This window comes from Drosophila grimshawi, unplaced genomic scaffold, assembly GCF_018153295.1.
Source record: "Drosophila grimshawi isolate 15287-2541.00 unplaced genomic scaffold, ASM1815329v1 contig_44, whole genome shotgun sequence".
NCBI lineage: Eukaryota > Metazoa > Arthropoda > Insecta > Diptera > Drosophilidae > Drosophila > Drosophila grimshawi.
In genome coordinates, this window is record NW_025063240.1 from 15007160 (window position 1) to 15030969 (window position 23810).

Sequence of the window (23810 nt, forward strand, 5' to 3'; positions counted from 1 at the left end):
TAAAATAAAAGCCCCAAATGTTTTCAATATTTGCAAAGCTTCCAGTTTGAGCTAAAGTTTAGTTTTTTTTTTCTCGATTCTTTTCGTTTCGTGCTGTCTTTTTCCCTTTTGGCTGTCTTCAATTTTGCGCTCTTCTCGTTTTGCTATGGCAATCTAAACTATTTGCTTTTGTAATTACAAAACAAGAGGAATGAAGTGAAAAGCCACAAAGTTTTCTGCCATTTGCAGCCGAGAACATGCCAGCTAACTCAGAGCTATACAAGCAGCTACCAGTTAACACACACATACTCACACACACACACGTACACACGCTTGCTACCAAACACACACCCAATGACAATAGCTTTAGACGAAAATATCTATTTAGACAAAAAAAAAAAAAAAAAAGTTAAACCATCTAAATTTCGCTTGTACGACTTATAAATACCCTGTGCCCACTACAAGGCTTCATCACAGTAAAGTAAAAACGCGTCTTAAAAAAAAACAATATTATACAGATAGTTACAAATATAGCAGCTAGAATCTGGCATAGATTCAACTGTGGAACGCAAAGTTTTCTGGCTTAATTTTCTGTATAGGCAATGTACCTAGTGTCATTTACTGTCAGATTTGTAGGATATGAAATATACACACACTTGCAAACACTCAACCTCACAATCACACTCACACTAACATTTACACAAACACATACACATACACTTTAACAACGATTTAAACTTGTGGCATCATCGGCAAAGTCGGCAGTTGCCAGTTACAAAAGCTGGAAACAAAAAGCACGCCCTTTATTTGCTTTAATCTGACAAAATCCCTGTACTAATGCCGAACGGCAATAAAGGATAAAACGTGCAGGGCATGTAAAAAGCATGCTGCCACATAACCCGACATCAGCACAGGTTCTCCCTCCCCCAAAAGCCACGTTCTCCTACCCTGCTCCTCCTCGTCTGTCTGAGTTCGTTTTTGCTTTTGTTGTTGCTGATTCGATAGTTTGCACAACGGAAGTGGAAGTGACACTAAATTCGTTTCGGTTTTTCCCAATTGCAGACACAGACACAACACACATACTCACAACCACATAACCATTCACACACACACACACACATGGAACGAGTGGCAGGCAGTCAGACACTAAAGTGAATCCTTCGACGCTTATGGACTGCTTCGCTGGCAGCAAAAAAAGTCAACTTCACAAAATGTTACGTGTAATCCTTTTTATGATCTCCACCAGAATTTGTGCGCCGCATTTTAAGCAGCTAAAGTTACCGCAAATGTTGCTGCAACATGTTGCCGCTGTCCGTTCCGTTTCCGTTGCCGTTGCCTTTGCCGTTGCCCAGTAACATGTCACTGCCAGATCCAGCCGCTGCTCAGGCTGCGTCTACGTTGACGCGCCCAGACGCAGCTCTCAGCCGGTTCTCAGCTGGCGACCACCAGAGTGGTGCTGGCCTGCGGCCAGTGGCTAGTGGTTGCCTCAGTAGGCGCTGGTAAAGACGCGACCGACGACAAAGAGTTCGAATTTGAGTTTGAGTTGCTGTGCAACTGCTGCAGTTGCTGCGGCTGATGGTACTCGGGCTCCTCGTATGCGGCATCCTCATCGCAATCATGCGGATAATGCGGCAACGGCGGCGGTGGTGCGTGATGATGATGATGATATGGATGGAAATAGTGTGGCGCCTGCTGTTGCAGCTGCAGATGTTGGCTTGACGCTGGCGACACGGACAACATTGTGGCAGCTATACCTGTAGGCGGTGGCAGCGGCAACGGCAGCGGTTGCAGGCCGCGTATGCTGTCCGCTGGATGCGCTGTATAAATATTGCTACGTCTCAGATGATTGTTGTTGTTGTTGTTGATGTGAGCACCATTGCTGCCACCGGCAATGGGTGCACCACCGCTAGTGCTGCCTTGACCCGCTCCATTGCCGTGAGCGCGTTTGTTGCGTGACCACCATTGCACATGTGTGTCTGCAAGCAGAGTAGATAAACGGGGACAAAGTTGCACTAAAATGCTGGACACGAGTTGGTAGCAAGCAATAACTGGAAGGCATTGGTAGGCTGCAAAATACTCACCATTACGATTGTTCGAGGACTTTTTGCGACGGCAACGCACCACAGCAATCATGATGATGGCGCCGAGAAGCGCCGACAGCACGGACACAATGATCAACGTCAGCGGCCAGCCCAGTTCGTTGGCTTTCTCTGCAAAGATAAGCGGAAATAACAGGAAAGCATTTGAGTAAGGACTTGTTGGTAGAGTTAGAGCTGAAGTGGGGATGGGATGGTTTCGTTATGCTTACCTATCGTGCCCTCGAACATGAATGTGCTTTTAGTGGGCATGGCCCAGGAGCATAAATCACATGTGGTTAGGCCATCGCTCAGCACGGGCTCATCCACAAAGAAGGGCGGACGTGGTGGTGGGGGCACAAAGCGTCCGTTCCACAAACCCTGTTCGCTGGCATCGAAGGCCATCGGCGAGCCAAACAAATCGTCATCATCATCGAAGATGTCGAATGTCACATCGCCAAAGCTGCTCAAATCCTCCGCCGAGCTGGCCACCAAGCTCGCAATGCGCGGCGGACTAAACGTGGGCAATGCGGGCGTGGAGGAGGAGGATGAGGAGGAGGAAGAGGCAACAGCTCCAGTTCCTGCATCGACGCCAACACCGGCTGCGGATGCGACTTGATTTACAATGTAACTAAGGCGCACATCGTTGCCGGGCAGGAAGCTGACCATTGTCGTCGACATGGCCGACGATGACGTCGCTGCTGTTGTCATCCTGGCGCTAGAGCTGATGCTGATGTTGGCAATTGATGGCATGCTGACTGTGGGGCGAGTGGGGTTAGGAGGGTTCTGCTTGGGATTTGCTTGGTTTGTTTGCCAATCCTTGGACTCTATTCCGCTCTGTTGCCAGTTATCGCCACTGTCTATTGCAGCTGCCTTTTGCACATTTTGAACGGATTTGAGCCAGCCTCGCTGCAGCTACAAATGGCCTGAAAATAGAGTGAAAGAGAAGAGAGAAAGGAAGAAGGTTAGTTGGGGCCAATTAAAGTCTTAATTGTGCTGTCGATATGAAGGCTTTCACATTTTTCATATGTTTCGGCTGAGTCTAAGCTCCTCAGCTATAGCTCGTCGTGTGCTAATCCTGACTAGCTTTAGCTAGGAATGGAACTGACGTCATGCATCACATGCCACAGCGATGTCAGCAATCGTTTTTCAATGACTGTTTTGTACCTATTTCCAATTTGTTTGCCTCTACCTCCCTCCCTCCATGTCAGATGTAGTATCTCACAGAAACATACGTTATATCCACGTGCAGTTCTCATTCACCCAATCCCTCAACTCCGTCTGTCGTTGTATCTTTTCAGTTTGGAAATTGAATTTTTGAGCAGCACTGCCATCTCTCTCCTGTCTCTCTTCTCCTGTCTCTCTCTCTCTCTCTCTCTGATTCTCATCTCATAGCATGTTGTAGAGCTCTTAGCTGGCCCTCTACATATTGTACATGGAAAGCGCTGCTAACGAGAATTGACAGCTTGACAGTTTGCTATCAGTCTGGAAGTCAGCATTAGTTACAGTTGCTGTTATTGCTACTCGATTTTGCTTTATTAAAAACAAACTCACAGAATCAGGACTCAACTCTCGTAATCATCAACTGTTTCTCTATCACTTGACTAAGCGAACTCATTTTGTGAATCTTTGTAAAACAATAATCATGATAAATTAACACTAATTTGCAAGCGACAAGTGCTGCATTTCGTATTTGACTACAGGCGAGAAAGAAAAGCACTCAGTGGCTTAGAGAAAGAGGGTTGAGTGTTGATAACTTGAGGCATAAGCAGTTGCTAAATACTTGATATTAAATTGGAATGCAAGCATTACGAGAGATTGTGGAAATTACAAAAGTCAGAACTATTTGAAAATATTACTTAGCAATGCTAGTTACAAACTCTCTCTCAAACCTTACAAACATCATAAAATATTTATAATGTCATTCGTCACTTGCTGCATGAATGCTGCCCCCTGCAAGCCTGAGCCTCTGACTAAGTCATCGCATAAGAGACAGCAACCGGTGCCATCAGCCGGTGAATCATTCGGCACGTTTCGGGCATTAGCAGTCCGGACTGTTGCCGGCAGTCCGCCAAACTTCAGCGCCAAATGAAAAATGCAACTTCAGGTGAGGTCTGCCTCAAAAAACTACCGTTGCACTTGTCACGAGCGCCCTTCCAGACCCCGCCCCAGCATATACGTATCCATATATCTATATATTTATACATGTATATATGTGTATATATACATATAGTGAGCGAAGTAGTTGAATATAAAGGTTTAAAGTTTTCACGTGGCAAATGGTTAAATAATATTTTCGCCGTCGGCTGCAACTGCAACCATTCACCGCACCTCATCTTACAAAAGGCGAAATCTGGGCTGTTAAGGTGAGGTGGAGCAAGTGAGTAGTGGTGTTGCTGGTGGTGGAATTGATTGGAGTAAACGATATTTAGTCATTCTCGAAAATGAGAAAACGTGATGCGCATAAATTGACGCGACCGTCGGAGAAAGAAAGAAAGAGAATTGCGCTTCACGCAAGCGAATGCGAATGCGAATGCGAATGCTCAATGTGAATCTTTATGAATGAATGAACTCACTCACACACAAAGGCAAACACACACAAACACATAGCTGGAGGTGGAGGTGGAGTGGAGCAGTTGGTCTAAACGGGTTGCGTCTACTCCTTTTTGGCCGTGTGGGTGGCTGTAATTCTTCTTCTTCTTGCACATTTGTGCGACGACGTTGACGTTGGCTATTAATAAATATATTTCGCTGCATGCTTCAAATAAATTGTAAAGTCACGTGAGTATCTTTTTCATTTACTTCTTTTATTTTTGTATTTTTTCGAATTTCTTGTTGTTTGATTTGCCTTTGATGGCAGTGGAGCTGTCGAGTGAAGGAGTCGAGTCTTCTGCTGGGCAGGCAATGTTGCGACAGCTGTCAGCTGCCAGTTGCCAGTTGCCCCAGCTGCCAGTTTCCAAACTGCCAGTTGTCAGTTGCCACATGCCGTCAAGTGCGTGGGCGTCGTCCAATGTCCAAGATGTCTTCAGTTTCAATCGCTTTGGCGGATTCGTGCCTCAGGCGGCAAGCGCTGCCTTCTGCCAATGTTTGCCAATTGCAAATGCCATCGGCACAACGCCCACAAAAATTAAAAATAAAATACAAATACAAAATGTAACTGTACATATGACAATACACACAGGTAACAACAGCAACAACAACAACAACAACAATAACGCCAACGATTCGTTTCATTGTTGTTTGTCAGAAAAGCAATTACACATGTCAAACGATTGCCCCCTCGCTGTATACTTTGTATTTTGTATTTGTTTCCATACTTACATGCACACACACACACACACACACACACACACACACACACCCTGTCAAAGCCACCATCTACACCATTGCATACTCACGCACTGCTTTTTAATTAGTGCAAATGTTTGAACATTATTTTCACTCATACATATATTTTGGCATATTTTTATTTGCCCTGTGAGTAAATAGAAATGGGGCCATACATATTGAAATGTAATACGATATGATGCCAAGCGAAATCTAGTACCAAAATCACCCCACAAACACTGACACGCACACACATCCACCCAGGCAAACGGAGAATACACCAAGCCATAACTATGCCAACATGCCAGACAATAACTACATAAACATGGGACATTGCCAAATTGTTTACAAAGCGAATGATGGCTTTTAATTTAATACGCGAACTCATTGGGAATTCACTTGCGAAATTGGCACGTACCTTCATAAATACTTTAGTTTGTGTTGGCCTATAGAGCGGAATAATTTATTTTTGAAGGTATGCCATAATCCACAAGATTTAAGATAAGTTACGCAAAGTTAACTTCCACAAATCGAAGACAATATCTCTGCTATAAGTATATTTTAATTTGCATAAATTTAATATGCAATTTGAGTTGTACTTACAGTATGAGAATAGATAATTAACTTGCCAACTTGTTCATATCTGTGATATAAATTAAAGAAGTAGAGAAAATCACTCAGAAATAAACTATATCAAAATAGGCCAAGGTTAGGCGGCTGAAACTCTTTAATTTACCACATTCCATAAACGCAATAACAACTTAGATAATATGCATGCGATAAGCTGGTACAACTTGAAATGGCCTGTTTATTTTGCCTAGAGCATATTTTTTGGGCAAATCATAACATTGGTTAACCATAAAAACGGAATTAATTTTTCTATTTATGCATTTTCCCACGAGGGTTATTCGAAATCCGATAATATTATATAATGAAGAGCCAAATTTGCGCACATAAACAAAAAATTCGGGCTTGGGACGCATTGGCGAAAATATGCCTGGATGGGGTCAAGAAAGAACAGGGCAGGACATAAAGACTGACACCCACAATCAAATTTGATTTCACTTGCTGTCAGTTTGTCTGGGCTGTCGGACATTTTAAAGCATAGTCGAAGGATGTTCATGTTTCTAGCACAAAACGTGCCTTGAATATCTGCTTTTATTTTTTTTCTTCTCGATTTTGTTGCTTTTGTACTTATTTATTTTTTCAGGAACTTTTGGTCTGTGTGGGCGAGTCATCAACTCAATTCCCAGGGAATGAAACAACAGAAGGCAGCAAAAAGGACAGAACAATGTTGTTGCTGTAGGTTATAGACGGAGGGACTGGTGCTAGCCATAATTTGCACTAATAATGAAGCAACTGGGAAATAGAGTCTCGGCTCAACTTCGGCCTGCCTGTTCGCCTGCCTGTCATGATGACTGGACCAAAAGCAGAAGGAAAACTTCCGCCCGTTTTTGTCCTTTGGTCCCTTACCTAGTGTGGTAGGTAATGGCAAAGCTTTTGCACTAAAGTAATTGAGTTAACTGGCAAAAATATAATAGCATTGCATGATATTGAAGCTGGTCAAGAGTATAAAAGACAGAAAGAAAGAAAGAGAGAGAGAGAGAAAGAGACTGTCAGAATGACAGACAGTCAGATAATGGCAGTCAGCTGCAAAGACAATGACAAACGGGGATAAACTTTCAGATACTCATAGAGTATCGAGACATCCGAATGCATGAAAATTGAAATTTTATTCAAATGCCAAAGCGATAAAATAGCTAAACTCGACCAAAAAAATAGATTTACATTAATTATGAGGCAGACAGCGAGGCTGTGTAAGAGAGAGAGATATAGAGCAAGAGAGAGGTAGTAAATAAATTCCTGGGCATGAAGTCAAGGAATAGCACCAAGTTGTTTTCGTTGCATTGATGCGCGAGTGGCATTTCAAAAGCAAATTAGTTTATTTGTATGCAGCTGTGTCGGTGGCATGAAAAACTAATAGAGTTGTATAACAAGTTGGGGCCTCCAGTTACCGGAAAAACTGGTAAAAAGAAATCTTCTGTGAGGCGGCACTTCGTCAACTGATAAACTCAGCGTTTTATTGCCAACTCAAATTCAAATCAATGAAGGGCAAACGAAATTTGTTTATTTATGGTTGTCGCACAGCAAATCTATGCACCGATCGATCCATCGATTCATCGATCGTTGCTGTTAGTATTTTCAACATATGCATAACATTGATAAACGTAGCTAATGAAGCAAGAGACAAAACCACTTGATCATGATGACGGCCGGAACATGACGGGGCAAACTGAAGCTAAAGCTGAAGCTGAGACACACAAAACTGAGGGCTGAGATTAGATAAGCTGCTTGAAAACATGACGTTTTTAGTTAACTATGCTTTAGGGCAGATACATTTTCGGAGTTTAGCTAAATAAAGCAATCAAATTGTTGTTTAGATTAAAGAAATTTTGCTCCAGCTCCTTGTAGTCTAAAAACAAATCAACTAAGATAATGTCTAACCTTTTGAATTGGCTTATATTGGTACCGAAACAGACTTCAGCATATCGTCCTAAATTGCTTACATAACGTTGAACACTCAAGATTGGAGCTCTCCAGACAGGCTTGAAGACAAGTGTGGTGAACTATTGAATGAATATTTAAGCTACTTTAAGCAATCTTTGAGCACATAACTCGACAGTCTCGTAACTAGCTCAATTGTAAGTTGAATACAATTTCCGTAAGCCGGAGCTTAAGTCAAAATTGATCAAACGCACAAATAATGATAAAAAAAAAAAAAACAACGACAACGGCAGCAACGTAAAGCTGACTACCAGACATATTTCGGCAAGTTTTGGTACCCAGAAACTGAGGACACACACCATACACACCGCACTCACAGAACACACAACAGACAACACACAGCGTGTGGGAGCTACTTGAGCTGCCAGTCAGTGTTCCCAGATTCATAATTTTCAACAAACAAATCGCTTTATAATCCCTTTCCAAACACACTCACAGGAAGATAGCAGACAGGCAGACAAAATGAGAGGCAGGCAGCCACTTGGCTTCATTCTAATCCTTAGCTGTCAATAAGACATTAATGCTTCAGCTTCACACACAGCTCAACTGCTCAAAACCCCAGGGTTGCTTCAGGGTAGAAACGCTTAAAGAGCATTTGAAGTCAGCGTTTTGAGTTTTCGAAATGGAGTTGATGATGGCAATGGAGCTGTTATATGCTATATATGTGGGCGATCGAGTTACAGAACAGAATGCAGCCTTTTGTTTTATTGTTCGCGCCATTGATGAGTGAAAAAGGATGCCAGGCAGTCGTTATTTATATATATGCACACACAATAGTCCTACACTTGTTGAGCCACAGCCATAAAAAAAAAGGAACAAACGCAATTTGTAGAGGGAAAATTGTTTTTCAATTTATGTCTTTCAGCAAACGAAACCACTTGAATATTTTTAATTTTTTTCTTCTCCGTTTTGTACTTCATATGCATATCTATGATATTCTTTATTTTGTCTAAAATCGAATTTGGAATTGCAGCTGCTATGCTGGGCATATACTGCAGCTACCTAAAGCATGCCACAACCAGCGCCCAAGTGTCTAATGCAATTTGCTAGCACACAAAACTCAATAAAGAAACCCGCTTCCAGAGGCGAGGGTGGGGATGAGGCAGTGGCTGGGGCTGTATGGTGGAAGCAGTTGATAGATTTGCCTGGCAGCCGCCGGCCACACACGCAGAGAGCCAGCACAAAGACTGAACAGGCAAGGGCTGGGGTTAAGGCTAAGGCTGTAGCTCACCTTTGCAATCATTTTTCCTGCACAATGCCAGGCAGGCAGCCAGGTTGGAGGTATAAAGAATGAGAGATATATAGTAAGCGAAAGAGAGAGAGAGCACAAAGACAGCGCTGCAGGCGCTGCAAAGTCGCGGGCAGCAACGGATCCGGGTCTCTGTTGAGGTCCAAAGCCAATAGAAATCATCAGCGAAAAGTAATGAAAATCAGCAGAAAGCGCAAAATAAATACAAAAATCAATATATGTAGGCGTAAGCAGCAGCAGCATCGTATCCATGAGATACAGATACATAAATACATTCGCATTGGAACAGGAAACATAAAACGAATTAATTCCATGCTGTTAGCAGAGGTTGCGACGCAGTCTAATCGAAAAGCAAGTGAAAACAAGTCTCCCCCAATCCTCCGCCCCTCTCCAAATGCTGTATCCAACAACAATAACTTCTATGCGTGGGCGTGGCACGCAAGCAAACATGTATAGGGCGGCTAAGGCGTACGAATGCCCCCTTCGACTACTTCACCCACCCCACACTCGACACGACAGTAGACACAAATCTTGGCACATAAAACAATTAGCAGGCAAGTAGAGGGCGGTGCTGCTGGGGCGGCTTATGTGGATTAGGGTAGGAGTGTGTGTGTGTGTGTTTTTGCGTGGTGTGTCTAAAACAAATGACAAACCAGCAGTCGAAATTAGTCTGCCTTATAACACCACACACACACACACAAATACATCCACAATTCTGTGACTTTCTTTGTTGTTTTTTCATAGCGAAAGTCTAAATTTATGAATATTAAATGAGCAAAAAGCAAAGCTCGGCCCGAGCATAATTTATAGCACATGCAAATGCCCCATATATCAACGGGGCCGTGAAGTCATAAACTAGAGAGCACAGAACTGACCACCAACTGGCCGAACGGTCAACAAGGATAACACAATGTCAAGCTGGGCAAGTCGGGCACAAGGCATTAGGCACTCGGAACTAGGCACTAGGCACAAGCCAAAGACAAACAATTTCCAATCGCAAGAAAAACATTTTCCATGACATTAATGGCCAAATGCCCAAAAAGCAGTCCATACACAATTTAAGGCTTACATAAATATATAAATAGATATATGTGCATATATCTTATGTTCTTATACATATGTATATATTTTTTGTATACTTGTATTTTTGTTATGTCAGGCAAAAAGTGATAATACCAGCTAGCTGGTAGAGCTGAGTTGAGTGAGGGGGTTTTTCTGGTATGTCATCGTGCTGCCTGTTTGGCTGCCAAAACAATAGATTAACGCTCATCCTGCCTTTGGGGTCAGCAGTCAAATTGCGAAAAGGTCAACCCAAGTAGCTAACTAATAGAGAAATTGCCCAAGCGTATGAGTCAAATAAATAACCAAATATACGATCTATCTATATATTGAGATATATGCTCATGTTATCGAATCATCAAACTGTTCTCCAAGAGATCTAAGTAGGTACTTAAGAGGTCAGTTAAATAGTTGCTAAATATACAGAGGGAAACGCTTTGAAAAGTTAAGGAAAAACCCAATTTACGAGTAAATAAATCTTCAGTTATAGGAAAAATCGAAATTCTTCTTTTATTACCTAGGTTACGCCAATTACAATAAATAACTAATTCCCCACATCAAGCAAATAATCACAATTCAAAGATTCGAGTGGACCTGTCCAATAATGTCCAGTTCAACCAAATAGACATTACTCAGAGTTCGTAACTAGCAAAGTTCTTAAAGTTAATCAAGCTTGGACAATCTATCAACTAGGCAACTCATTCAAGGGCCGTAAGGACTTCAGTTGACTGGCTTCAATTAAATTATAAGCAAATAAATTTATATAAATATATTTGCTTGGTCTGAGAAACGCTTTTTAAGCTCGTAAAACAAGCAAAAGCCAACTAAATAAACCCATGTAGTCAACAATATTGGCTAAGAAACGGCAACAACAACAACGATGATGACGATGGGGAAAATTGCCATCAACTTTAATTGAGTTGAAGGCAGAAGGCAGGCAATACAACAAGAGACAACAACGACAGCACAAATATCTATAGAGAGAATTGCAAACACCAAAAAACGAGGAAGTCTGAGGTTGAAAGCGACGCGGGTGAAGGCAAAGGCGGAGGCAAAGACGGAGACAGGAGTTGAGCTTAAGCGGAAGGAATTTTAGCAAATTAGATTGTTTTCCACTTGAGTTCGTTTTAACGCTTTCGAGCCGCGCCAAGGAGTCGCAATTGGACTTTCAGAGTTGGAGTTACAGTTCAGGAGTCGGAGTCGGAGTCCAACGTCGAAGTCGGCTTTGCAGTTGCTTGTTTGTTATCTACAATGTTGTTGCTTGAATGCCATCCCCTTGCCTCCCTCTTGTCTATCATTCAGTTACACTTCAAGGCATCCAAAAATGTTGCCACCCACAACAACAATTGAGGGGGAGCACGGAGAGCCCAGTTTCCGTTCCGTTCACTGGCACAATCATCACTCACTCAGTCGGCAGAAAATTGATGATAATAATCGCACGTAGCAACTGCAGTTTGGTGTGGGGCAGAGTGCTGGATGGTCATGGCCAAGCCGGCAGGCTAATGCCAGTGACTTACATAAAGCACCCTCCCGACTTCGCTCACCCATTCCATCAGCTGATGCGCAGCAGCTGTTCCCATTCCCCGTGTGGCACCTTGCGTCAGCGCATCATTAAATTGGCCGCCAAAATGACATTCGTCGGTGGTGCGCTGATTGAGCACACCAGTAGCAGCAGTAGCAGTAGCCCCCATTTTCAACATCCACTCCCCTGCTAAGCTTCAACCCCCCTCAACTCCTCAGCTTAAGTCCATACGGGCTGCTCTTGTTCTAGCTTCTTTTTTATCACAGCGACAAAAAATGACGCGAATTTATCTCTATTACAGTTAGCTGATGCTGCCGCTGCTGTTGCTGTTGTTGTTGCCATGCCACGCCCCCTCTACGCAGACGCGCCCATCATTTGTATTGTTGACATGTTGTAGGGCGTAGCAGGGGGCGGCAGGCAGCCAGCCAGCCATGCGATATAGCAGATACACATAAGAGTCGACAGCTGAGCGCGGATGAAGCTAAGCGCGTTGGACTTTTTCCGGGTAAAATGATTGATGGCCAGGCCAATGCTCCACTTTAAAATGGCCAAAACAAGATGAAATAAAAAAAGAAAACAGATACGTTTAATAACGACGCAAATTACAAAGCAAACGAAATGGCAGCAATTCGGCATTTTCAAGATAAGTCAAGCTAGCTGGCTTAAGCCCAATACAGAAGGTAGCTCTGAGGTGGTCGGAGATTACTAGAATACATAATAATTGTTATAGCAACTCGAGAGTGAATTCTCTGCAGTTGTAGGCGGATGTGTTAAAAGAGATTTGCAAAATATCAATTAACAACTTCAATGGAAAACACATCCATAGTTTTCTGTGGGAACTAATGAGATATGTTTGACTAAGATAAATAAAATGCATTTATATGCTTTATGACTTTCGAAAGTTCTCTCAGTGCGTAAGCCCATCAAAAAATACAAATTTCACATTCCTGTCAGCTGATGATGAATCAACAACATAAACAATTTTCCCCAAAATGTAAATATCATAAAAGATTGTTAACATTAACTGTCTAATTTGTTGTCATTTCGGCAGTCGGCGTCACGTTTAAGAGCTTCTTCAGCAGACAGTCGACAGTCGACAGTCGACGGGAGTCTCGAGTTGAGTTGAGAGTAGATAGCAATAAGGCGGCAAAGGCCTGCAGCGATTCTGTCGCGAACCCTCCTCCCCAATCTAAAGACAACAACTGGCAGCTGGCAACTGGCAACTGGCGACTGGAAACGTGTTCGGAAGACCCGCACGCTAATAACTCGCTTTTGACGTTGGTTAAATTAATGACAGACGAAATCATTTTAGCCAACTTAAATCACATAAAAAGGCAGTTGTGGTAGCTGGTTCGGGACGAGGGCAAATTCCAGCAGAAGACACTTAAATTTTGGACACACATTTATAAGCTGTGGGCTTCTAACAGTGCTCTCCCCAACCCTTATTTCCCCCGCAATCGCTACCGCTACTGCATGCATAATTTGTTGTCCAACGGTTTCCACTAAAAGTTTTCCAGAGTGACGAGAGAGTTAGGAGAAAGAGCTACTACAAGCGTACAACCGATGTCTGTTTCTTGGCTCGATTTTCTAGATGCTTTTTGCACCAGAGCTATGAGAATGAATTTGAAATTGAGACGACATGAAAAACCTTTTATCTAAAAGTGCGCCACTCTCTGACAGAGCCATGGAACCGAAAGATGTCTGTATTAGCCAGTGACTGCAACTGGAAATTAACGCGCCAGACAAAGGGAACGAACCAAAACGAAAAACGAAGAGCCACCAAAAAGCCAACAACAGCAGCAACAACAACAACAACAGCAACTAAAACAGTCGGCGGCTCAATAATTTGTGGTTGCATTTGGGAATGGTGAAAAAAAGAAGTGGAGGTAGAAAAGAACCCAAACAAAACCAAAACTGAGATAGCCGAAAAAAAAAACGTTCCAAACTCCACGTCAAGTATTTGTTGCTGTGGCCAGCCGCTAATTTAGTTACTAACGCCCGCCTGCCCTCGTCCTAACCCTCATGTACCTGCGGTTAGAGCAGACCTAAGCAGACCTGAAACAGATACAAAAACAGGCGAGACCTGACCAGAACCCGACTGCAGTTAACTGTTTGCGTCTGATGGAAAATGTGTAGAGCCGCCGCCGCTGATGATGATGGCTAATTAGTTGAGCAGTGTACCCCTGCCCCTGTAATGTCTCTTCTTGTTCCCAACCATATCATCACTCTTCCTCCTCCTCCCCACCCCTCCCAAAAAAAAAAGAAAAGAAAAAAGAAATATCTTTATTTCTTAATAGTTGCTCACTTACATGACCGGCCTGAATGTCCCATTGTTGACTGAAAATTGCTGCACATTAAATGGCAAATAAATTTTTAAAAAAAGCGACGCTTTATATCTGTTTTTTTTTTTCATGAACTCTTTTTTCAACCGCAATTTAATTGGTCTAATAAAAGTTGAAAAATTTTTAATGCTAACGTGCACACATTTGGCCAGCAATCTACATTAATCAGCATTGGGAAAAGTTCAGCAGACAAAAGCCAACAAACGACCAAACAGCAGCAGCAGCAACAACCGCTATATATTGGTATACATATATATATACGTACATGTATGTAGGATGTATAGTTTTGTATGTATAGTATACATATACATATGTCTATTTGCGCTTCGTTAATTACAAAATGTCTGTTTGCGGTTTTTGAGGTTTGCAGCACTGACCAAAAAAATCAACTCAATATAATAACACCGAATAGCAGCGTGAAAATTGTAGTTTTTATGGTATTTTATTACACCAACTCGTTTACTTCATTTTAAATTCAACAATTAATGAATTTCTACCTGGAAACACTTTTCCAAATTCAAATGCAATATTTACAATGACTAATCAGCGAAGTTATGGCTGTGAAAAGATTAAAAACATTCTCAAGTCGGTTTTTTCCTAACCTTCTTTTACCTATTCCCTAAACAAATTTTGCAATATGCAAAGCGTATAACATTTCCTAAGTCGTCAACCCTTAAACAGCTCCCACCTGTCTGAAATTAAATGCCAACTCCAACACCTAAACACGACCCCTTCCTCTTTCCCCATGCCACAACCATACTCAGTGGAGACGTGTGTCTATTTGTTTTAATTTGAAGCAACCATTTTGGGGCGCAACGCATAAGCCGCAAAGTCGCAAAGTTGCAGCTATGCCACAGGACACGCTGCCAGTATTAAGTCCGAGTAGCAAAAACCAAAAAGCAGCCTTTGGCAAATGATGCGTGAAATTCAATACAGCAACAGCAGCATGGGACGGGGAAGTAGGGTTTGCTTCGGTTTGTCTTGAGTTTGGTTTTGGATGTGGGTTTAGGTTTAGGGTTTTGGGGCTTGCTATTCCGTTTAGTGTAAACACAAAACCACAGAAAGCATTAAGAGAGAGAGACTTGCTGGCAGGATCAAACATGTGTGTGTGTGTGTGTGTATGCGTTTGTATGTATGTATGTGAGAGAGTGTTGGAATGAACTCAAGGATGCGGACAAACCCACACATGACACTAGTAGAAGCTGCAGGGTATGGCGGAGGGCCGACCGACTAAGTGTTTCTTGAGTTTTGGCTGTTTGTTTTTCGCTTCCTCGATGTGTGAAAAGGCATCAAATGGCGTTAAAAATGTTTAAGTACAAATACACACACATGTTGAAAGACAGGCTTAGAGGGTTGCGGGTTTCGCTCTTTGGTTGCAGGTTCAGTTCAGTTGTTGTCTCGGCATACCGAGTGCGACTCTCCGGGTTTCCTCCTATGTCAGTCGCGGTCTCTGGCTGGGGCATATAAATTCCATTGATTGTCGCCAACCGTTTTGTATGACAAGTTGGCAGAGTTGTTTTTGTTGTTGTTGTTGCCCGTTTCCCTTTGTTGTTCTTGTTACGTCTGTTGTTGTATGACTTCTGGGCTTGCCACGCCTCTGGCTGCCACTGCCACTGCCACTCACCTGCCAGCGAGTGGCACGTTGCGTCGCGTCGCCCGCATGTCACATAAACCGCAGCAGCGTCTTCAAACCTTATCCCCCTACTTTTCCCTTACTTTGCTCAAGTGAAGTGTGAAGCGGAAACCAAACAAAAGCCGCCTAAGACAAACTGCAGGTAGACAGTTAACAATAATAACAACAACAACGACAACAACAGAAGCAGCAGCAGCAGCCGGGCCCAGAGCAGCTTCAGCAGTTCCACTTCCACTTCTGGCCACATTTCCAGCTCCGACTCCAACTCCAGTTCCAGCTGCCGGCTTCGCTTGGCATAGGCAAATTTTAATATGCATATACAATGACATTCCTTAGTTTCTTCTGGCGATTCTCTTCAACTGAGAATCGTTTCAATCTACGACCCTGGCTTTTCTCACTTTAAATTGAAGTTCGGTTTTCTGTTTTGTTATTGTTTGCATTGTAATAAAACAAAAAGCGTCCGAGAAAAATCTCAGCGGGAAAGAGCTGCAAATACTCAGCAAAAGTTTTGGTCTTTTGTCCGGCAAATACATAGTAGATACCTTTTCACACCTCCATCTCCATAGCTATCCTCCACGCCGCTCGTCGCCTGCCATCCCTGTGCTTATTTTATGTTTCTCACACAACCTTTTACGCTCCACAAACTATCCCAAAAACATTTCATTTTTCGGCACCCGAGCAACACCCAACAGCCCAACTTGGACACCCCACAACCCCGCGACCTTCTTTTTATTTGAGTTGTCGCTGCTTACTTAACAACTTGTCGCCTCGACTCACAGTTATCCCCCCTTCAATGCACACCCCTCTCTGTAGCTCGCTTTAGTAGGCACATATAACAGAAAACAAGTAAGTTTGTTGCAGTCTGGGATAACCGACTGCGTAATACTCAAAAGTGAGTATAATAGTAGTTGGGAAGAATTTGCTAAAGATTTTATAATAAACATGATTTAAGCTGTTTTCAGTCGCAGTGAGCCAGGTGATTATTGCTTAAGAGCAATATACTCTTCTATCTTCAGTATCAGGGTATAAAAATTGCCGCCATGTCCTTTCGGGCAAAAGCATAAAAAGTTGACACGGGCCGCATTTTGCTTCAGCTTTTTTTCAGCCATTTTCCTCTCTTTTTTTTTAGGGTTTTGATGTTGGCTTTTTTGCATAACTGGCTACAAATTTCTTTGTAGGTCTTCGCGCCAAGTTTTGTTGACGGTTAGACGCGGGGAGTGGGAAAAGAGCAAAAGAAGGGTCTGTCGTGAGGGAAACTAATTTTTAGACACGCGCTGAACATTTTGCACTTTTTTCTGCCTTTGTTGTTTGCTGAATGACTTGCAAAATGTGTTAAAGGTAGAAAATTTGGTGGAAGGTGGCAGACAAAAATTAATGCCAAAAAATAGAGAATATAAATACAGAACATTTTTAATGTGCAGTGAAACAAATAATTCCAATGGCTTTGGGGGTGACTTAAAATTCGATGGCATATTTTGGCAGCTGTAAAAAAAAGTTAAGTACAATGAGGAACAAAACTTTACAGACCTTATTTCTTATATTATTTTGAATATTCAGTAAGTAACGCTTTAAAATTTATTTAAATAAGAAATACAACAGTCTTGAATAGCTATTGCATAAATTTCAGACCAAAACTTCGTTGCAGCCAACGAAAATAAAGCCCAGCACATTTTCATCTCACAAAAAAATAAAATAAAAAAATAACAAATAAAAAAATAAGACACACGTAACTAACATTTTAACCTGTTATCCTTTTGCTCACAGAAAGAAAAACTAAAATGCCAATCTCCTTTTAAGCTGTTCAACAAAAACTTTCACTTTGTTGCAGAACATTGTTGGGTTGAGAAGAACGATCAACGCCAGAAGTTTAGCAGAGGCAACACTAACGAAATAATAAAAAAAGAGAGAAAAAAATTCTAAAAACTTCCTATATTAAGTCCATTTAACCCGCCATTGAACTTTACGCCTCAACGGCCACCTAATGCAACAAAAAGTGCAAAAACCAACCAACAAAAAAAAAGGAGGGAAGGATAAAATCTACGCAAAACCAACAAAAAAACTATCAAGTTCTTAAAAACTTGCCACTGCCAGCAACAAAGTGAATGAGCAGTGTGAAAAGGAGCAGCAACTCCGGAGAGGACGAAGAGTGGCAGGCAAATGGACAAGAATGGAAAATGAAATGGAAAACTTTGCGACAACAACTTTGTCAAAAAAAAAACAACAAAAAAAGCAAAAATGAATTCAATAAAATAACGCTTTCGTCTGTGAGCTGAGCAACTAAGGCAAAACTAAAAAACTTTTTCTAGCTGCTGCTGTTGCAGCTAAGGACAATTTTCATGAAATTTGCCAGGCCACGCCCAAACACTGAACCCGCCCCCAAAAACAGCATTAAAGTTTAACAATAGAAGTTGGTGCGTGAGTCGCCTCGTACAGATGAAAACCTCAGAAGTATTCCGGAGGGAACGAACGGGAGAAAGAAAGGGCCCCAAAAACTTGGGCACACTATTTGTACTTAAAACAAATCTATTGTTGTTGTTGTTGCTGTTGTTTTTGTTGCTACTGTTTTTTGTTGTTGGGTGTCTGGCTGTCTGTGCTTGCGTTTATTCTGCTTACAGTTACATGCATAGATAAACATTTTAGCTTAAACCAGATGCAGGATGCGAATATTAAGGTTTCGAGAAAATATTTGGATTGAAGCGGGCTGGCAAGTGGGTGGTAAACTACATTGTATGCCTGTCTTCCGGAGAATGCATATTTTTGCTGGTAAAAGAAAATGGCGCCTGAGCAGGCAGCATATTCTTATATAATATAAGCAGGTGCTCACCCAAAAGGGGGTCCGCTGATAATAAGTATGGCATAAAAACCCCGGATATTTAAGGTTATTTAACCCCGTTTTTAGACGCCACTGCTCGCTCAACGCACAACTAACTATTATCACAAGATAAATGCCAGTCGCTCACATAACTAAGACTTATGCAAGGACTACGACGATTCCCGAGAACAGTGCTGCAGCTGCAGCTGCTGCTGCTGCTGAACGAAACTGTTAAGCCGTCAGCCAGGATAAGGCTATAGACGAACAAAAACGAGAAAAAACTAGCAGCAGCAGGAGCATAAGAAGGAATAGAATGAGTAACCTGCATGACTCTCTTCCAGCTCCACTTGGTGAGAAGGCGCGCGTTGATTGTGGCATGTGCCGTATGTTGAAGCAATTGCCAGGCTTCGGTATCCGAGGGAATGGGACGATGCCATAACGGCTCCTTGGAATTTTAATAGAGCAAATTTCAGTGCAAAAATGCCGAGCGCATTTTTATACTCTTCTCCTCTTTTTCTTTGTGTGCCGGCTGGTAATAAAACTTCCAAATGAAGTTTAGAAAACTTTTTAAATGCTTTCTTAGGCGTGGCATTTTGTGCTGAGGAGCAATAACTTTTCTTTAACTCAACTTGAATTGCAAAAGTGTTAGGTAAATTTTACAGCATGTTGGAGGCAGATTGAAATCAATATAGGCAGCTAATTACAGCCACAACCGATTAAGCGTGACTTAAATTATTGGTCATATTAACAAACCAAAGCAAATGTTGAAGCGGACTTAAAGTTTACCAGAAACTACAACTGGGCATTTCAGGAAAATCGCTTAAATTTCGCCAAAGTTTATTATGAAAGTTAAAACTTTCTCGGCCGAATAATGAAATGCCATGGACGAGAATTTTAAATAGCGTTTTATAAGTATTCTGATGCCCCGCAGGGGCGTGGACCTACGCACTTGTTATGAGCCAAACGACATAGCCAAAGGAGGCTCCGAAATGATGATGATGACGCCTACAACATAACACGCCCACCAACCGAGAGCAAACACCCACTCACAGATACATTCAGCTTGATGCGGCATCTTCAGCATCATCCGAATGCTTTGCGCAAAATGCTAAATGGCCCCAAAGGACCTTGTGCCACTCTCCACATGCTGTGTAAGGACGCGGCTCGGCCAGCTTTTTGCAAATTTACGATTATGATTATTACAAGTCAACGTTTTTTTCCACGTCTTTTACTTGTTGGGGGTTGGCCAACATTGAGTGTGAGTGCGTATGTGTGTGTGTGTGTGTGTGTGTGTGTGAGTGTGTGTGTGTGTGTGTGTGTGTGTGTGTGTATGTGGGTGGTAGGTGTATTCGCATTTTGGCATTTGGACAGCTGCTCCGGAAGAAAGAAGTGCAAAGAATGCGTCAAAGTATTTTAGCACTTTAACAGGGGGCAGCTGCTGGTCGAAGTCAAGTCTTAACAAAATGTACAACAAAACTTGAGCCAAAGTTATTACAACTCTAGGCGGTAGTTGGCTGAAAGGGGGTGTTGTCTTGTCTTACCACGTCTTGGTGGTGAGAGACATTGACCTCCAGCAGAAGCAAAAGGAGCAGCAGAAGCAGCAGCAGCCCTTGCAAAATCCGCAAATTCCATGGGGCATAATAAACGTTAGATAAAAGTCAAAAAGGGACAGGAATTATATAATAAACTGTATGCCAAGTGAAATTATTGTATTTTGTTGTTGCACGGTAAGGGGATGGTGGCAGAAGGGGAAGTGTTGTAGCTATTCTTCAATTTGATGTAACTACAATAAAACGTTGATGTGGAGCAGCAAAAGCATCATCACAATGATTTCGACAACTTTGTGTACAGGTTGATTTTAAACACCCTTTTGAAGTCAGCTTGTGTAGATTTTTAAAGATTAGCAATGGATTGTGTTGTATTTAGTGCAGTTTTTGAATGTGTGAGGAGAATTATGTAGCCAAAACTTGGCAAGCTTTTGAGTTAAGCATTTTTCTTCTCTTTTTCAGCTCAACATTAAAAAATAGAGTATTCAATAACTGTCAGGGCGTTAGCTGAAGTTTGCCCCCAAACAAAACTTTGTTATGCGAGACATTTTACAATTTTGATATCGCGCAGGCACACAAAAAAAGTTTAGCTGCCTGGCGCTGGATACTGTTGCTGTTCTCCCTCTCTCCCTCGCTCTCTCTCTTTCTCTACCCCTCTCTGTTTCTGCGAGGCTGGGCCGGGGGCTGGGCTTTGGACACACCTACACATACACATACGCACACACATAAATAAATGGTATAACAATAACTCAGCAATGCTGCAGAGCGCGTTGGAGCTTATCAAGTTGGGCGCATCGAATTCAGTACAACAACAATCATAAAAAGAAACAAAAAATGTATATACAAAAAAATAAAATACTAAACAGAAAATACCAAATCATAAAAGCATGACGATGAGCAATTTACAAAAGCCAAATACTAAGGTAGAGTGAGAGATTCAAATCAAGAACGTGCACCTCTCAGAACCAGAATCTTCCAAAAACATACACCAGAAACTGAGACGTGGCCAGGGTCGGCCTCAACTTCAGTTGATCTAAGCATTTAAGTAGGTAACTACTTAATGCCACAGCTATACATACATACATATATATATATACATATATATGTATATGAAGTAAGTATAGTATAGATGCGTTTGTAAAGAAAAAAAGAGAAAAAACAACAACTAAATGATTAATGATGCGCCTGCTTTGTCTGCGGGCGCATTTCACTTTTCTCTCTCAACTGCTGCTGTTGCTACTACTTGGCCATGTTAACGCTTCAATTGAGAACTGAGAACCGAGAATTGTGAATTGAAAATGTTATTTCGACTTGAGCTTTGATTGCTTGCGCACTTGCAAGCCCCGTCTTATAGCAGTTTCCAATTTGGTGTGCCGCTTTCACATAAGCGCTGCGCAGTAATCACTTTGTCATTGCCATCATTTCTCAGCATCAATTGTTGCATTGCAGCAGCGCGGCATAAATTCACTTTTCCAGACACAGCACAACACAACATAACACAACAGAAACGACCACAACGCATGGCTGTCTAATGGAATTGAGAGATACAGACAGTCAGTTGGACAGTTAGACAGCTCTGCCCAGCCAAGTTGTCTGCGTTTGCCCTTTTGGGAGCCGAGACGAGTGCACCCATATGGACAACAGCTCGATAGGTTTCCTCGCCCTCTTTCAGCCTATCTCTCTCTCTCTGGTTTTGAAGTGGACTTCCCTGGAATTGGCTATGAAATGCCACGTTTAAAGCTTCGCCTTTAATGTACCGCCCCAGACTGATCAGACAGATAGTATGGAATAGAACAGAACAGAACAGCACAACAACAACAGCAATACAGAAGAGACCCAAACAGATCCAGTCGGCATCTGCCAAACTTAGATGCATGGAACAAAAGATCAAAGATGCAGACCAAAATGTGCCTGCTTATTGCTGTATATAATCGAAAATGTTACGCTAAATGCATTGCATCGATCCGTTGAATCCATGATCGCTGATCCATGATTCACCAGCAATGATGGGAGCGTGCAACGAATTGTTGTACGCAAATGTTGAGGCAACTTAGCGCCTAGTTATGAAGGTCTCTGCCTATGTGTCTGCCTCTGCCTCTGCCTCTGACAGCAGATTGATCTCTCTGTCTTTCTTTCTCCCTCTCTATTTCGCTTTCATTGGCATCCTGCTGTGAGGTTGTTGGAAACTCTTTATGAAGATCTTAACAAAAAAACAACTCATTTTTATAACGAAGATAGTACGAATGTTCAAGAGTTTCATATTTCCTTTCGAGTTCTTAAATGTTAATGAAGTCGAAGGAAGGATGTAATATATATGAACCAAATTAGTTCGAAGAACTTAATATTATATTAACTGATCAATATCAAGTTTTGTGGGATGCAATTCTTCGGTCGAGATCAATTCAAGTTAAAAGGTAAGGCAAAAGAACTTACATCACTGCCTAAGAAGTTCTATATACAACACGATAACTGGGTTAACTTGGTGTGCAGAACCATTACTTTATTTATGGGCTATTCAAAATGATTGACATCATAAAAGATGATATTGCCCGGTATTCCATCACTCAAACAACACTTTCAATCTGTTCGTTCATCAAGTAGTTGTTCTTAAGCTTCCGCAACTTCGTTATATTGATCATAACGCATATATTTTGATATGCTCGTTAATCTATTAATAGAAACGCGCTTAATGCAAAAGGAGAGTTCGTATCATCAACTGCACACACTGAACACTGTAGCTGAACTTTTACAACAAGAACAAGAGCTGCGTGGCTTTGAAACTCACCTGTTTTGCTTTGTGTGTTGTTGTTGTTGTTCGGGCTGTCAGGCTGTGCCAATTAGCTGCTTTGCCTTTTGCCAATTGGAATGTTCACCTGCCGACGCGACTTTGATTCCTCTTAGCCCCTCTCTCTCTCTCTCGCTCTCTCTCTCTCTCTCTCTCTCTCGCACTCTCTATTTTTACCACAGTCGCTGGAGTTTCGTCCTTTTGCTTTCGGTGCAACGCGTAATCGTAATCCAAAGACTTGAGTGCCGCTTATTTAGCTACTGCTGCTGTTGCAAGGATAACGGTAATTAAACCGCAGGCTGGCCGGTGCACGGGGTCGCCATTGCATGCCTTGGCAAAAATGTTGTTGCTGTTGCTGTTGCTGTTGTTGCAATTGCTGTTTCAGTTGTTGTGGTTGTTGTCGTTAGGTTATTGGCCGCACCGCTTAGCTTGACACTTTTCAAACTTTTTCTTTTGGTTAGTTAAACAACTTTTTTGCCTGCACTTGGCAAAGGCACACTCACACACACATACTCATTCACACACACACACGTCTACACACTCTACACACATATTCATATATGCGTATATATATATATATATATAGATGCACTTCCAGTATGCGCTAATTTTTTTGCTGCTTTGCTTGCTTTACACTTTTTGCTTGGTCTGCGTTGTAAATCTTTGCGCGTTGTTGTTTTAAAGAAATTCTTTTGCTCAATGGCAAAATGTTTGGACGACGTCGTAGTCGTCTCTTGTTTTTTTTTTGTGTTGTTTTTTTTTTTTTTTTTTTGTTGCCGGATCTCTTCTCTCGCTGTGGCTACCTTGTCTCACCTCGCTCGGTGTGGCGCTCTGACTCCGACTGCGGCTTCGACTTCGACTCTGACTCTGGCGGCTGTTCTTCCGCAGAAACAAGCTTGCAAGCAGGTTGCAATG

At 42.2% G+C, this 23810-nt stretch overlaps 1 protein-coding gene across 1 annotated transcript; it reads right to left on the reverse strand.

Moving 5' to 3' along the window:
- Positions 1-358: 358 nt before the first annotated feature.
- Positions 359-23410, reverse strand: LOC6556789. The gene is made up of 4 exons (XM_001984116.3): positions 22896-23410; positions 2288-2980; positions 2061-2189; positions 359-1955 (listed from the first exon to the last, which is right to left on the reverse strand). Exons 2-4 carry the CDS (start codon positions 2805-2807, stop codon positions 1411-1413), a joined length of 1194 nt encoding a protein of 397 aa, XP_001984152.1. The 5' UTR covers positions 2808-2980; positions 22896-23410; the 3' UTR covers positions 359-1410.
- Positions 23411-23810: the final 400 nt, after the last annotated feature.

Bases quoted from the DNA above. Each gene is read 5' to 3' on its own strand.
- LOC6556789 (XM_001984116.3), bottom strand. From the start codon at position 2,807: ATGCCATCAATTGCCAACATCAGCATCAGCTCTAGCGCCAGGATGACA. The intron at 2,190-2,287 runs GTAAGCATAACG...TTATCTTTGCAG, and splicing joins CATGTTCGAGGGCACGATAG to AGAAAGCCAACGAACTGGGC. The intron at 1,956-2,060 runs GTGAGTATTTTG...CTCTGCTTGCAG, and splicing joins GTCCTCGAACAATCGTAATG to ACACACATGTGCAATGGTGG.